Here is a 17,124-nt window from a genome sequence, read left to right on the forward strand (position 1 = left end):
ACAAAAGAATCTAGCAGCAATTGAAACCTTGAAAATCTCCCTTAAACTTCCAAGGGGACTTTAAGCAATTCTAAGAAAACCTCTCAGTATTATTAATTTTTTTATTTATGTGTGTTCCACAGTGTTTGTATGGCAGTCAGAGGATCACTTCTGTGAGTTGGTTCTTTCTCTCCTTCCACCATGTGGATCCTGGGGATCAAACTCAACATCAGCCTTAGCCATCTCAGTTTTTAGGAGGAACTGTATTAGAACCATTAAAATGAACCTATGAGTGGAGGTACAGCTGAGTGGCAGAGGACATTCATGCCATGTGTGAGGCATGGGCTCAATCCTGTGTATCACAAACAAACAAACAAACAAAAACCTCACACTCATGGAACTGAAGAGTCCAAAAGTAAATTATTACAGAAGCCAGTCCCACCTGGATCTTAAAAATCATTAGATTAAGTTATTCTCTTGGAAGTTCAAGTTTCCCTCAGAACAGAAGCAGTTTTAGCTACTGCCACCTGAGGTTTTCTTCAACGGTACCAAACAGAAAGGGGAATGAGAAGACATGCTGGAGTTAGTAAAATTACAAGTCTTCAATGAAAGAAATCCCCTCCCCAGACAAGAGAAGGGCTAAGTAGTAGCCTGAGTCAGAAACCCAGGGTTGAGGCTTTCAAGTCCCTTTTTATTAGGGGATAGTCTTCTTTACAGAACAAAGCTTCAACACACACACACACACACACACACACACACACAGACACACACAGACACAGACACACACACACACACACTGACTGACGACAATCAGATCCACGAGGGGAGCGGGGAACAAAACAGAAGTACTTTTTATATATATTGAACATAAATTAAAAGAATTTATAAAATGGTCATCTTTCTTACAGAATAAATGCGGCTGAATTACAAATGCACCTCCAAGTTTAAGTTGTTTGAGTTGTTTCTGTTTCATTTTCAATAATAAATAAATATGATTTGATCGCAGGGTTGGAACTCATCTGTGCTGCACGGGGCTCCAAGTCATTGCAGGGCTTTCTTTCTGTGGTCGCCCCTTCGTGCAGCGTGTGAGTGGACCATCTTCACTGGCCCATCAGGATGGCCACCCTCTCTTCGGGGTGGCATGCGCTCATTAATTCGGTCTAGACCTCGGGCTTCTTCAAAACTCCGGATCTTCTGTGGATATCCTCTGATGGCTGCAGAGAAAAAAAGGGGCGGGGGGAGGAAGTGCTCAGGGAGGTGGCAAAGTTAACAGCTTAGATCAAGTTTCTAAGCACACAGCTATCTCCTAGGAACACACAGGAGGTGGCACAGAGCACATGTCTGGTGACAAGCAACACGTGATTAAATCAGCCTTGTCCACCACCATTGCTTCCATACAGCTCACAGAGCGAAAGAAACCGTCATAGATTAAAAATTCTGGCAAAAATAATCCTGATAAGAAAGATTAGCTCTTAATTAGCCTTCACACATTTGAAATAGTTTCTTAAGAGAAACCTGCTCAGTTCTAGAAAAGGGCGACACCAGGAGAACCCTGCACACCACACAAATGGTTGCTTTAAGCACAAGCATCACCCTGACCACACAGAAGCAACAAGAGAGCTATCTGTTCAAAACAGCTTTTTATCTTTACAGTCAGAACATAGGATAAGATCAGTACAGCTTCTAGATACTGTCAATCTGATTCATCTTTGAAATTTTTTTCTTGTGGTATTGGGGATTGAACCCCAGGCCTCACACACCTTAAGCAAACATTCTACCACTGAGCTATAATTCCAGCCTGACTCAATTTTGAATTGTCAAAGAAATCACCTTATCTAATAAAATCACTAAATCTACAATACAGGTTTATCAATTCCAATGGTATTACTTAAAATGTGTCTCCATAGAAACAAAGATACTTTAGTCTGAATGCAACTTCAGTTCGGTCAACTTCAGAAATGAAGCATCCAAGTTCTACCTATTTTTGCCTCCATGCCTGCTAGCCTTTTGAGTCATTAGGTAACAAAGCATGCCTATCTAATTCTCTTAATAAAGAAAAAATTACTTAAATCATTTGACTTCTGTCATTATACAAAACTGACAGATTTAGAAAGGACATAAACTGTGTGAAGGTCATCTGAGAAACAGGCCGACACGTGGCCACACTGAGGGCCATCCTCTCCTTTTCTGTCACAGTTCTGCAGATACAAGTGAGTCTGGAAATGCTGATGAAGCTTTGTGACTGGCGCATAGACACAGGGGCGTTCCAACAGAGTGACATGACCATACCTTTCTGTGCCTCTGCCGCTTGTACTGTGGCTGCAAGAAGGCAGGAGCAGTGGCATGAAAAATGAAGACAGAGAAAGAGTGAGTGAACCAACAGCAATGCTGCCAGCAGACATCCCAGAGTCCCCCGGCCAGCACACCCACCCATAACTGAAGTCGGTTCTGAGTTAAAAGAAATTAGGGGATTACTGCAAAGAGCTGAAGGAGGGTGTGCACATGAAGTGGGGAGGATCTAACGTTTCCAGCATTTCTGGTGGCACGGGACTGCTGCTCTCTTCATTCGAAACTAGCAGCTGGCTAGTTTATGTCATGTGATCACACATCAAAATGACTTGTCAAATCAGATAATTTAACATCACAACTGTGTTTGGGTTTATAACTGCACAGATCATATCAGGCGAGCTGCTATTGGGTCTTATTTAAAAATCCTTCTTCTTAATGTTTTCAAATGACTGATGTATAATCCAACTGTCCTTAACCTTTTAATAAACAACAGCAATATGGTACCCCTTGGAAAGCTCTGGCATTTGGAAAGGGAGAAAAATAGGTTATAGATGAGATGTTACTTCCAGTCTAGGGGTAAATGACTAGGCACTGATTTGAACTCAAATTCATACACCCATCTGTGATGGAAGTTATGCAGAGGCTCACACTGACACTCCATATATAGCTTCTGTTCTTGTGTAGGAGAGCAGGTCAATTACTAAGAAACCCATCTTCCTTCCCCCTCTCAGCGACAGAAATGGAAGCAATTTAAAACTGACCACCAACAAGGAAACTTCCTCCTGCCTTCTCTATCAGCCAGTGAAACACACAAAAGGTCCAGGGTGCAGCAAGAGAGACTCCATCTCTCCACAGCAATCTTCCCAGGGAAGGGGCAGACCACTGGGAGGCTCTACCTGTCACTACAACAAGGGGGGAGCTGCAAAGCGACCTGCCCTCCCACATCTGCTGGCAACCCAAGTGCTTGGGATGCCCCTGGAAGGCTCCGTTAAAAGCACTCCACATGCATCCTCCCTAACCTCAGATGGCCCAATAAGCCACATAAGTAAATGACAGCAGCTTCTCACAGAGCAGGGCATTGCTCAGGCAGCCGTGAGGACATGGGAGCCAAACCTTTGTCTAAAATTCTATGAATCGTGCTGGCCTATTTAGAGTTTGAATTTCTGTAGTACATAGCAGCATCAAATTTCAAAGAAAAGTATTTTAGATTTGTTTATTTCATATGTATGAAAGTTTTATCTGCATATATGGAGGTCAGAAGAGGGTGTCAGGTCCCCTAGAACTGGATGGAGTTAAGGATGATTGTGAGCCATCGTGTGGGTGCTGGGAACTGAATCCAGGTGCCCTGCAAGGATAACAAGTACTCTTAGTGGTTGAGCCATCTCTACAGGCCTCCAGTATCACATTTTTGGGGTTCTCATAGGACCGTTCTTTTGTATTGGTTATTAGCACAGCAGTCTGTAACAAGGGACGTGGTAAGAAAAAAAAATCATGAAACTGTTAACTAACATACAATTCCTTTTTTTTTTTTTTTTAAGATTTATTTATTTATTAAGTATACAGTGGTCTGCCTGGCCTGCAGGCCAGAAGAGGGCACCAGATCTCATTACAGGTGGTTGTGAACCACCATGTGGTTGTTGGGAATTGAACTCAGGACCTTTGGAAGAGCAGGCAGTGCTCTTAACCACTGAGCCATCTCTCCAGTCCCCTAACATATAATTCCTATATCATAAAATTCAATTGTTTAGAGTGTGTAAGTCAGTATTTAAATTTTGGTTTTTGTTTGTTTTTCGAGACAGAGTTTATCTGTCTAGCCCTAGCTGTCCTGGAACTAGCTATGTAGACTAAACTGGCCTTGAATTCACAGAGATCCTCCTGCCCTTTCTTCCGAGTGCTGTGATTAAAGGCATGTGCCACCATCTGACTTTAGATTTATTTTTATTTATGGGTATGATTGTTTCTCCTGGGAATCAAACCTGGGTCCTCTGCAATAACAGCTTTTAACTGCTGAGCAATCTCTCCAGCCCCTTAAATGTTCCAATTACATTTTTATTTAGTGTGTCTGTGACAGAGAGAGAGAGAGAGAGAGAGAGAGAGAGAGAGAGAAAGTGTGCGTTCACAAGCATGCCACAGCACACATGCGGAGGTTAAAGAGTGCAGGAGGCAGTTCTCTCCTTCCACCATGTGGGACTGAACTCAGGTTATCAAGTTTGGCAGTAAGCATCATTTATTACTCACTGGGTCATCTCACAGGCCCATAAAATATGCACCCTCAACCCAATGGTTGCAGGAGTTTTACACATACAATGTACATATCCACCTCCTCTCACCTTTGTAACTCACTGAATCTATTTAGTGCTGCCGCTTGTGAACATGGCTGTGAAGTCATCCACTGAAGGAAGCATGGTCAACCTAAGGCCACTCCTAAAGAAACGTGCCGGGTTTTGTTGGTTTTAAAGACACTTATCCTCTTTGATTTGTTACTTAGTCATGTGAGATTTTCTGTGAACAGCGCTGATGAGGGGGTTTTGGGGTAATATGGGTAAAAAAGAGAGAGACTTGTTTATATAGCTTCTTTACTTGAAAAGTTTTGAAAATTTACTAATCCACAAAGTTGCTTTAATCTACTTTTTTTTTTTTTTTAGGTTTTTGCTAGATCTCGGAAGAGCAAATCTTTCAAGGGCAGCAAACCAAGGGCAGTAAGAGAATTTTATAGATATGCTAACTTGTAATGTACATGTTTCTTCACACCTTTTTGGACTTGGTTCCAATATATTTTGTGCCTCTTCATTTCTGGTGTGAATCGGTGTTTTAATCAATTTAGGATGACTTCTGAATTTCAGAGCTCATTACTCGTTTACTGATGGACAGAGCTTCTGCTCTGAAGTTAAAGCAACAGGACCAGTGGGTGAGCAACAGCCCATCGTATCAATATAGTACAACTTACTCACTAGCAACAGGTAGGGGAGCTGCTTCTGATTTGGAGCTACCATGATAAAAACCATAGTAAACATCCTTATGTAGTATCCTTTCTGATAGACACGCATACTAATTCCTCTTGGATATTCTTGGTATGGAGTTTCACACTGTGGGTACAAATATGTTTTCCTTTACTGGCAATCAGCTGGTCAAAGTGGTTGAGTCTAGTTATAAGCCCACTAGCCTATATCTAGTCCAGTTCTTCAGAGACACTTGAGCTTGTCGATTTTTTAATTTCAGTCATTCCTATGGGTATATAGTCATATTTCACTAGACTTTACATTTATCTTCCAGATGAGTAACTACGTTAGGCATCTTCATAGATGTTTACTGGCCATCTTGAAATCCTCTTTGGTGAAATAAACTGAAAAGATCATTGGGCTATATTTTAAATTTATTTTTTTCTTATTATTTTTTGTCTATCCTAAAACAAGGCCTTTGTCAGACATAGATAACGCAGAAATATTCTTATGGCGAGCCTTTTTGTTCTCTTATGTACTTTCTTTTTTTTTTAAATATTTATTTATTTATTATGCATACAATATTCTGTCCAGACCTCATTACAGATGGTTGTCAGCCACCATGTGGTTGCTAGGAATTGAACTCAGGACCTTTGGAAAAGCAGGCAATGCTCTTAACCGCTGAGCCATCTCTCCAGCCCCTCTCTTATGTACTTTCATAAGCGTAATTTAATTTTAATAAACTTTACTTTCTTTTAAGGTCAGTACTTTCTGTCTCTTATTAAAGACTCTGCCTACTACAATGCCTATTCTCTACACTTTCTTTTAACTGAGTTTGTTTTAACTTTTGCATTTAAAGGCCAACTACTCTGAAATATTTTGTGTGTGTGTGTGTGTACAGGAAAAAATAAGGGTCAAGATTCATCCTCCCTTAGATAAATATCCATTGCTCTAGCATCAGGTTCTAAATACGTTCACTGATGGCTGGTAATGCGGCAGGCTTTTTGGAAGGGGCACGTTCATACTCACCAGTCTCAATGGTCTGCTTTCCTCCAGAGAGGGCCCCCAAGGGGAGTGTACCTGTGGGAGTGAGGCCCTTGAGGGTTAGCACACTCTCACTCTCCTCCCTGCAAAGGAACATGGAAGCCCTGGTTAATGCCAGGGAGCCTCAGCACAGCCAGGCAGTGACATCTGAAGAAGAGTAACAGAGAGGCAGCAACAGATGAAGACAGGCCCCGACCTGCATCTGACCCAGGGTTTCTGCAAACACTTCAGATGGAAACAGTTAGCCAGGCACTGTTTCCCACATTTTATCCCATTTGACTCAGCTAACAACACTTGACCTAGGACCTATTATAATCTCTAGTTTATAGACAAGGAAACTTAAGACCCAGAGATTAAATCCAAGACAACATAGGTAAGGAAAGCCAGAATTTGAACATGGGGAATCTGGCTCTAAAATCCACATCAAACCTCTACATCTATGCCAGTACCAAATGAATGGTTTCCAAACACTGTTACTTTCCCATGGAAGTTTGGTTCAACCTGCACTCAACCAGAAGTACTACACTCAACCAGAGGACTCGCAGTTCTAGCACCAGACGGCAACCTTAAAAACACCACTCTAAAGCTATCTTCTAACCTACTTTCCAAATGCCTTCAGCCCACAGTGTAATGACAGAACCTTACCGAAGAACCGAAAAGACCCGCGCCATTTTCCCAATGGCTCTGATTTTATTCTTGATGACTTCTTTTCGAACTGAAGTGCTTCCTTAGAAAATACAAAGAACAAGTGAGTTAAAGGGATGTGGTTAACAGGACAGCTTTTTAAAATGCAGGATGGAGTGTCTTTTGTAGTTAAATTAAAGAGAAACCACAACGACAAAAAAGAATCAAAGCCTAATTTTTTTTTTTAAAAAAACAATAACCTGGAGGTGGTGGGGCGTGCCTTTAATTCCAGCACTCGGGAGGCAGAGGCAGGCCATCTCTGTGACAAAGAGAGTTCCAGAACAGCCAGGGCTACACAGAGAAACCCTGTCTTGAAAAAAAAAACAAAACAAAAAATCCCAGGAAGTTGCAAGGAACAAGAGGAACACACCAGAAGATAAGAATTGAAGAATGAATAAAGGGGCCACAAAAAGACACCGAGTCATCTATGGGGGGAGCAGAAAGTTGTGTAGGTCTGAAATGCTGAACACAGTGACTGATGAAACAAAGACACAAAGCTCACAATGACAAGCCGCTACAAGCCACGGTCTCTTTTGAGAAAGCTACGTGCCACCTTTGGATGCAGGTCTGGTCTGCCAAAGGGAGCAGCTGTCCTGAACTCAGGAGGCCGCTTTCATCTCTCATCTCCACCCATCACACCAGTCATTATCTGTTTCTTCGGGATCTGCCAACGACTGTGTCACACAGATTCCCAGGATGGGTAAGGCATTTTAAAAAGCAACACTGAAAAGTTAAGGTAAGACTGTATGGCCTTTTCTTACTTAAGATTTCGGAAATAGCCCAAACATGAAAGGTAAGATCCAGGCGAACACCAGGAGATGGCATCCAAAAGTCAGATGGAGAAACACAGGCTTTCCTCCCTCTCTCCCACCTCCCGATGCTGCTGGATCAAACAACTGGTTCACAGGAACCAGCTGTTCCTACTGAGAGGGAGGGTGGGAAGCCATGTGAAACTGCTCCACTACCAATTCAAAACGACTAGCCAATCAATGGCGGCAGAGCAGACAGCAAGGATTTAGCTCACAGCACATTTCCATTGGATACCTTTCGGACAGCTTGAAATGCAGTGATCTTCACAGAGAAGAGACACCAAGAAATAAGGAGATGGAGACAGACACATGAGAGGAGGGTGCGAGTTCCATGGAAGAGAAGAAAATCGGAGTGAAGTGCACGGAGAGGAGCAGGCTCCATGCGCGCTGATGCAAACTCCTTTTCTGTCCTTTCTTCCATTTCTTAACAATTTAACCGTTCATACCAATTCCCATCAAGTATTATCCAACCTCCCCCATCACGAAAATAACACAAAGATACTATTTGTGGGACAAAACAAAGGACAAAAACAACGGCCAGAACAGTTTGCAGATCTAGCAGGAACACTGCACTGCTGTCTGACATGCTAGCACGTCTCATTTTCAGGAGACATTTTCCTTTTTTTTTTTTTTTTTTTTTTTGATTTTTCGAGTCAGGGTTTCTCCGTAGCTTTTGGTTCCTGTCCTGGAACTAGCTCTTGTAGACCAGGCTGGCCTCGAACTCACAGAGATCCGCCTGCCTCTGCCTCCCGAGTGCTGGGATTAAAGACATTTTCCTTTTTATAGGTGTAAGCCTTCAGGGTTCCACCTTGCTCTCTAAGGCTACTGTCTCCTAAAGACTTTGCTTAGGGACCTGCTGATCCTCGGTATTCACTCACGATTAAGACAGGGAGGGAATCAAAAGCTTTTAGAACTGGGAGAAGGCAACTGATAGCTCCGAGCATTGCATGCTGGGCCTCTGTTAGGGAAACGAGTTCTTGTTGGGTCATTTATGCTCCAGAACTCCTTTAGTTTTAGCGATCAGCCTCAAGACTTGGAGAGGTCACCAGAAGCAAAGGGGATCAACAGCTCTTTCAAAGGTTCTTGCCTATTTCACTTGGGTGAGCTCAGTGTCCCTGCCTGCTCCTCTATTTTCAGTTCTAGCAACTGGTACTGACATTCAGCACCCTCTAATTACTAAATAGGGTGTTAGTGCCTCCAAATAAACTACGTGAATTCACTAATGCATTTAAAGAATAACTTGTTACCTTGCTCCATTCCTAGCCTTAACAGTGGATGCACCTTTCTTTACAGCAGGAAAAGATCTTTGGTTTGTTTTTGTTTGTTTTTTCTAATTAGCTTTTTAAGTTACCACCACATGAAGTAGCAGGTCTCATCCAGGCATGTTTATACATGTGCTGTTACATGTTTTCTAACTTGCCTCCTTCCCCACTGTCTTCCAATGAATTTGTTTTCTCAGCTCCCAAAAGTTCCATCTTTCCCTTTTTATAGGCATATAATTTTTCAGTTTTTTACTATGAAGCACAGTGAGTTTTCTGTACTTTACACTATATGATTTGTTAAGAAGCACATGCCTGTAAGACTCATCACTTAGGGCAGTCACCAATGTTGCTAAAACCCACAGCACCTCCGAGGCCTGCAGCCTCTCCTGTCTAGATGACACCATTCTTTCACTTTTCATGGGGATTTTTTTCTTCCTGCTCTGTGAAAGTTTTACTATGTAGGAATGCATCTATATGCACTATAGTTTTTATTGTTTTTTAGAAACTTCTATTTATCTTCTCTTGGTGTGCACACTCAGCAAGAGGAGATCAGATGACAAATTGCAGGAGTTGTTTCTTTTCTTCCACTATGTGGGTCCCAGGCACTGAACTAAGGTCCTCAGGCCTGGCAGTGGTTTTCAGGTTTGGGATTTCACATAACTGGACAATTAAGTATTGGGGCAGTTGGCTTATTTTATCCAACATTATGTTTGTAAGACTCATTCACTTAGGGGCTGGAGAGATGGCTCAGAGGTTAAGAGCATTGCCTGCTCTTCCAAAGGTCCTGAGTTCAATTCCCAGCAACCACATGGTGGCTCACAACCATCTGTAATGAGGTCTGGTGCCCTCTTCTGGCCTTCAGGCATACACACAGACAGAATACTGTATCCATAATAAATAAATAAATAAATAAATAAATAAATAAATAAATAGACTCATTCACTTATTCACTGTGGCCCATTGTTATTATCACATATGGTTCCACTGCAGCACTATGCTACAATTTTGTTGTTTTGTTTTTGAAACAGTCTCTTTACATAGCCCTGACTGTTCCAGAACTAAGTAGACCAGGCTGGCCTCCAACTAAAAGAGATCTGCCTGCCTCTGCCTCCCAAGTGTTGGGATTAAAGATATGTGGCACCATGCCCATCCACTATGGCACAATTTACCACCTGTACTGCAATGATCATTTGGGTTGTTCTAACATAACCGCATGTGGTGCTCTTGCACGTATTTCAGTGCATCTGTCTTTGCTGCACATAAGCACATTTCTGGTCTCTTCTTAGGATATAAGAATGCTCAGTTCTAGACCATGTGTATTAAAGTGGAATTTAACAGACCTTCTATTAAAGTGGAATCTACCGAATTATACTTTTGTGTATGAACATTCCAATTACTACACGTGCTGGCCAACACTAGACAAGACTCATCTTTAATTCTGGCCAATATGGTAAGTATGAAATATTATCTGTGGTGGTTTGAAAGAAAATGGCCCCCAAAAGAAATGGCACTATTGGGAGATATGGCTTTGGTGGAGTAGGTGAGGTCTTGTTGGAGGAAGGATGTCACTGTGGAGGCGGGCTTTGAGGTCTCATATGCTCAAGTCAGGCCCAGTATCTCACACCACTTCCAGTTGTCTGCAAGATGTGCTCTCAGCTCCTTCTCCAGCACCATTGTCTTCCTGTACATCATCATGTCCCACCACAATAGACTGAACCTCTGAAACTGTATGCCATGCCATTAAATGTTTTCCTTTATAAGAGTTGCCATGGTCATGGTCTCTTCACAGCTACAGAAACCCTAAGATATATGCCATGATTTAATTTGCATTTTTATGATTACTAACATGACTATCTTTTCATATTTTTTGCTAACCATTTGGAAATTCTTTGTGATGTGCCTATTCATACCCCATCATCTTAATTGGTGGTAATCCAGTCTTTTGTCAGTGGGCCATTTGTTGGCTTACTGCAAATATCCTGTCCTTCTGGGCAGCTTGCCTTTTCATATGTTGACAGAGTCTTTGAACAAACAAAAGCATTTATCTTTATTTTATTTTTAAAAGATATTTTGTTTTATGTGTATGAGTGCTACCTGCAGATATGTAGGTGTACCACATGTATACAGTGCCCTCAAAGGCCAGAGGGAGCCTCACATAAGATCTCTGGACCAGAATTGGATCTGGTGGTGGCTGCAACCATGTGGGTATAAGAGCTGCTAGTGTTCTTAATCATTGAACCATCTCTCCAGTTCTAGTTCTTGCTTTTAATTTATCCAATTTATTAATAGTTTTCTGGATGGCTATTTTTTTGCATCCCATTTAAAGAAATTTTCTCATTTCAAGGTTATCAAGTTAATTCTATATTATAAATACTACAAATTTCATTGCTTTGCATTTCATTTCTTAAAACTTTTGTTGTTTGTTAAGAAAGGGACGCTGGGCAGCAATGGTGGCACATGCCTTTAATCCAAGCACTTGGGAGGCAGAGGCAGGCAAATGTTAGTGAGTTCAAGGCCAGCCTGGTCTACAAAGAGAGTACCAGGACAGCCAGGACTGTTACACAGAGAAACCCTGTCTTGAAAAACAAAAAACAAAAAATAACCAAACCAAAAAAACAGTCTTTCTGTGAAGCTCAGGTTAACCTGAAATTCACTACATAAGCCAGGCTGGCCCAGTCCTGAGTGCTGGGATGAGAGGCATTCATCACTAATTGTTCTTATTTATCAGTTTGTTGCTGTGATGGTAGCAAATCTAGATAGCAGCCCAGGAACTCACAGGTGTTAGGAAAGTTCTCCACCCTGGAGCCACATCCTCAGCCTGCTCTACCTTTCATATCTCAATGAAATAGAAAGCCACAAAAACAAGTATTCTGGATATACAAAATAAATTCCACATAGATTTTTTTTTCAAAAGTGGGTGTTCACTAAGTATTAATTTTAATACCATTATTAGCCAGGTATTGCTGGTACACACCTTTAATCCAGAGTTCAAGTCTAGCCTGGTCTATAAAGTGAGTTCTAGGACAGCCAGAGCTACACAGTAAGACCATGTCTTAAAAAAAAAAAGAACAGGAGAGAGAGAGAGAGAGAGAGAGAGAGAGAGAGAGAGAGAGAGACAGTCATTCTACAGTACCACCTCTGATAAAAATCAAGGTTTAATTCTGGATTCTCTAATCTGTTTTAATGCTTATCTACCCTTGAATTAATCATTTTAATCACTGTAGCTTTACAGTAAATCTTGACATCTATAGAGCAAGTGCCCCTATGCTATTCTTTAAACCTTTAGCCATCAAATTTGCTAATTTGTTATCTTATTTTTCAGTCTTATAAATTTCATATTTGACACTTTATCAAATCTGCTACACTTTTCAGTTATCTACCAACATCTTCAACCTGGTCTTTTAAGTACTTAAACCAAGCCAAGGATGGTAGTACACACCTTAATCCCAGGGCTCAGGAGGCTAAGACAAGTCAATCTTAAATTTGTTTTTGTTTGTTTGTTTGTAAGTTTGACCTGATGAAGCCAATGTCTGTATAATCTGGAAGGCCTATTTTTAATTTCTGCTGCTCCTGAAAATTCTTTGAGACAGGACCTCACTGTGTATCCCAGGCTGGCCTGGAATGCACACATACTCATTTGCTTCTGCCTCCTCTGAGTAGAAGAATTAAAGGTATATGCCTTTAATTCCAGGTTTGGCCAGAATTAATTTTTTTAATATTTTATTTATGTGTATAGGTAGTTTGCCTTCATGTTTGTACACCACTCGCAGGCCTTGTGCCCATGAGGAGGTAACAGAAAGTTGTTGAGTCACCATGTAGGCACTGGGTGCTTCTAACTGCTGAACCAGCTCCAGCCCCTGGAAGTTTGTTTTAAAAGATCCTATTTCTGTTACTATTATTGCCCATGCCTGTGTGCTGGGGAAGGTTGTGTCACAGTGTGAACACACAGTCAGAGGACAGCTCCGTGCAGCGGTTCTCTCCCGCCTTTCTTTATGTGGGTTCTGAGGATCCAATCGAGGGCCACAGGCTCCCGAAGCAATCCCTTTTGCCCACTGAGCCAAACTGCCAGCTGTTTCGGGGAATCCTTCCTCTTCCTCATTCTGCTGTTGTATCTCCTTATTTGCTTGGTTATTTCAGTTATGGCCATATACTGTATTGACAGACTGCTTATTAATATCTGACATGCTGCTATCCCAGGGATATTGTCAGAGGTTGGACTTCATGTCAAAAGCTGAAATGATGAAGAAAGACAATATATTTCCTTCTAGTTTATCCTTGCTCTCACAGATACACCCTTCAAGGTCCCAAACTAATGAGTAGAAACTTATGATCATGTACATCCTCCTTGGGAAGTCATAAAACCCATTTTTTTAAGCTTAGCTACACAAGACTATAAAAATTGCTCTTAAACTTTTTACCTCCTCCTTTGAAATTCATGAGTTTTCAAGAAAGAAATGGTCTCAAACACTGGTTCAACTGTCTGTATTTTCTATTCTCATTTTGTAATTTTTTACTTTTTTGCCTGCTTTCATATGGATTTAAAGACTATTCAAGCCAGACGGTGGTGGCAAATGACTTTAATCCTAGCGCCTGGGAGGCAGAGGCAGGTAGATCTTTGAGTCTGAGGCCACTCTGGTCTACAGAGTTCCAGGATGGCCAGGACTACACAGAAAAGCCGTTTCAAAAAACAACTAGCTTTTCCAGCTGTCTTAACAGGCGAGACTAAAGTAGAAATCCTTAGATTGTATTGCTTATTTAAAATCCAAGTTTTCAGACAGTGAGATGGGTTCAGGGGGTAAGGGTTCTTCCCACAAAGATGGATGGAGTCAGAGCCCCAGAACCCATCTGGGGAGAAGAGAGCACCAGCTGCACACTATGCAGTGGTGTGCGGAGGTCAGAAAGCAACTTGTGGGAACCAGTTCTCTTCTGCCATGTGGATCCCGGGAATGGCACTCAGGTCATCAGGCCTGTCAGCAACGGCCTTTCTCAGCAAGCCACCTCACCAGTCCAAGAAGTTTATAATCATTTCCATTTCTACTTAGATTTGCATATCAACTTAATCAAGTAATTTTTTTTACATATTTCATCGTCCCTAACTTAAGCTCTTCTTTTTAAATCTTCTCAAAAGGTCTGGCTCCATTCAACAATCTCCAGTCCAGAAAAGGAACTCACACAAGCTACACTCTATCTGCTCACAATTCCCCATGAAGAATCTAATAAAAATCTGTTTGGGCAGTTGCTCTAGATTCCTAGCAGGCGCTATGCATTCTATACCATCGATGTTTTATATAACAGGTAAGTGAATTGCCTTGGCACAGGTCTGTAAAAAATGTGACTTGGAGGTTTGTGATCATGTGACACTGTATTTCCAGAATCTCCTGTATCCTCAGAAAAAAGTTAGAGCCTGTCTTTCAGATCAAACCACTGACAACACACTAGAAGCACCTGGCTACAAATTAGTTCAAACAGTTCTTCTAAAGGTAACAAATGAATCCACAGTGATAGAAATCATGGGGGAAAAAGCACTTAGCTACACATATAACCAATGTTACTATTCACAAACACAATACAAAGATATCTTACACACCAATATGGGAAGTAAAACGTGCATATAATCCAGTAGAACTAGTAATAAATGAATTGATAATCACAAAATAGAAAAAAAACATGAGGAATAAACACAAGAGAATTGTTTATTAGTTACCATAAAGTATAAATGTTAATAAAAATATGTTGGGGCAAAAAAGAACAAATTAAAAACTAGGGCTAGGGATTCGACTCAGTGGTAAATGCTTGCCTAGTTTGCACAATGTCTGGGTTCTAGTGTTGGCACTGCGAGTGTGTGTGTGTGTGTGTATGTGTGTGTGTGTGTGTGTACGCACACACAAACTGTAACAAGAAAAATAAACAGTACTAGAGGAAGCATGAGAACTATGTATCACAGAGATACAAATTTACATAGCCTTTTAAAAGGCTATCTGTATCAGATTAAGCTTTACATACTAACTGATATACATATGCAGTTTCTAGACATTTAACCTATAAAGAAGAAAACGTTACTCTCAGGTTTACTAATATTGTATTACTTCTTCCATAGCAAATATCAGTAACTGCATCATATTTATTTCTTGTTTGTCTTCCTTATAATACAGTTAATTTATTAAGAACAAGACATAAACAGTATTTGGCACACATCAATCATATAACAAAGACTGACTGTCCATAGAACGTGTAATGATTTATCTATAAGAATTTGAATTCTTTCCCCCTTCCCCCCCGAGACAGGATTTCTCTGTGTAGCCCTGGTTATCCTGGAACTCAATCTGAAGACCAGGCTGGTCTCGAACTCACAGAGATCCACCTGCCTCTGCCTCCTGAGAGATGGGACTAAAGGAATGCACTACCACTGCCTGTAAAAAAATTGTAGCAATTTAAAAAGCTCAAGTTGAAGGGGGAAAAAAAAACTAATATCCAGTAGCATGTGATTGATTAGCACAATGAATGATAACATGAACAACTATGTAACTATGAGAAACTAAACTCCAAAGGGAAATGAGAAATAGATATAAAGACATGACACCATCATGTCACCTCATTTTTGCAAGTGACAAAAATGAAAAGGAAAAAAAAATCTATGCAAAGACAAAGAGAGTTTACACAAACACATTAGCAGACCTCTGGGGTGGCAGAATAATAGTGATTATTTTCTTCCTGTCTGTGAGTCCTACAGTTATCAAACTTTTTCTACAATTAACATAATTCTTTTTAGTGAGACCAAAAAAATTTCAAAATAAATCAATCAAAATTCATTAGTTTCTAGTTTGAATAAGAAGTTTACCTTCTGCGTCGTCATCTGAGATCAGCTCATCATTAGAGCATATGTTGAGAATATTGACCAGCATCTCTGTGACTGTATGACAAGATAGTGCATTTGTACACAGTTAATATTTTTCAAAGGTACATAAATAAAAATACATTAAGTAAATGCTGACAGAAACAACTTATCCTATTATAAATAGCTACGTGAGGAGCATTAAAAGTAGATCATTAGGTTCCGAGAGAACTTATGTCCATACTTGTCTTGGTTAGATGAAAATCTGACAATTCTATCACAGAATTACTTGATTTCATTATTAGATGGCTGTTCAGAACCTTTGGCTCAGTTATGCAAGTAAAAATTTCTTCTCATTTTACAAAGAAGTTACAACAGGCCTATATCCAATAGACTTGTTTTGTTTGTATAGCTCACTGTGTAACTGTTTTATTCTGTACAGCTCACTGTGTAACTGTGTTTTATGTCTATACAGCTCACTGTGTAACTAGGTGTTATGTTTGTACCGTACACTTGTACAGCTATACACATAAAACTCAAAGACAACAAATCCTGTCTAATTCCCTTTAGCATTGTTAATTCATAAAAAAGTAGAATAGTGACCATATTACTTTAATAACTTGATCGCACAGGACAGTTGCTTTAAATTGGTGTTTCAGATAAGAAAACAATAATAGAATACTAATGTCATTTAAAAATCTCTCTGAGAGCTCAGTGGATCAAGGTGTTCCTGTGCAAACCTGGTGACCCAAGTTCAATCCTTAAAACTCATGTAAAGGTGAAAGGAGAGAACCAACACCACAAGTTATCCTCTGCCCGCCACACAAAATCTTCGTAGAAAGAAAACAACAAAATTTAGCGCCCGTTTCTGATAAACTTCAGGAATGTAAAATATCTCGTGGCTGGTCAGGAGAAAGCTGGCGGTGTTCAGATGCATACTGGGATTCTCTTACCTTTTTCTCCAACGAAAGGCAAAGACCATGTGAAAACATCCATGAAATTTGGAAGCCAGTAGGGGTGTGGAGAACAGTTAAACTGCCTGATGTTCATGACATTGTTTTCGTATTTCAACACTGCAGCTAAAAAGTAAAACACAAGACACTTGGGCACAGAGAACCACGGCATAGCAGCTACTGTGCTTTGCCCAGCTGTGGGCTAGTTACAGACTTCAATAACTTATTTCCCATTTGTAAATTCAGGACAAGGTCGGGAGAGCTTGACAAGTTTAAAGAATTGTGCAGGGTTCATTCTCGTGGGGATTATCACAAGGAATAAAGTTACCTGAG

General features: G+C 40.7%; 1 protein-coding gene across 2 annotated transcripts in view; it reads right to left on the reverse strand.

The window, feature by feature from the left end:
• Positions 1 to 836: 836 nt before the first annotated feature.
• Ppp3cc (protein phosphatase 3 catalytic subunit gamma) overlaps positions 837 to 17,124 on the reverse strand; it is a 79,050-nt gene continuing 62,762 nt past the window's right edge. Inside the window, exons 9-15 of one of the 2 annotated variants that reach the window (XM_041672982.1) lie at positions 16,792 to 16,917; positions 15,845 to 15,916; positions 7,980 to 8,006; positions 6,897 to 6,978; positions 6,237 to 6,334; positions 2,269 to 2,298; positions 837 to 1,193 (exon numbers count right to left, since the gene is read on the reverse strand). In XM_041672982.1, the coding sequence (XP_041528916.1) occupies positions 1,021 to 1,193; positions 2,269 to 2,298; positions 6,237 to 6,334; positions 6,897 to 6,978; positions 7,980 to 8,006; positions 15,845 to 15,916; positions 16,792 to 16,917 (608 nt within the window). In that variant the 3' untranslated portion in view covers positions 837 to 1,020. The remainder of the gene's footprint in view (positions 1,194 to 2,268; positions 2,299 to 6,236; positions 6,335 to 6,896; positions 6,979 to 7,979; positions 8,007 to 15,844; positions 15,917 to 16,791; positions 16,918 to 17,124) is intronic. The other variant, XM_041672992.1, reaches the window with a different exon arrangement.

This window comes from Microtus oregoni, unplaced genomic scaffold (genome assembly GCF_018167655.1).
Source record: "Microtus oregoni isolate MIOR12 unplaced genomic scaffold, Mior012 000001F_ref0000356, whole genome shotgun sequence".
NCBI lineage: Eukaryota > Metazoa > Chordata > Mammalia > Rodentia > Cricetidae > Microtus > Microtus oregoni.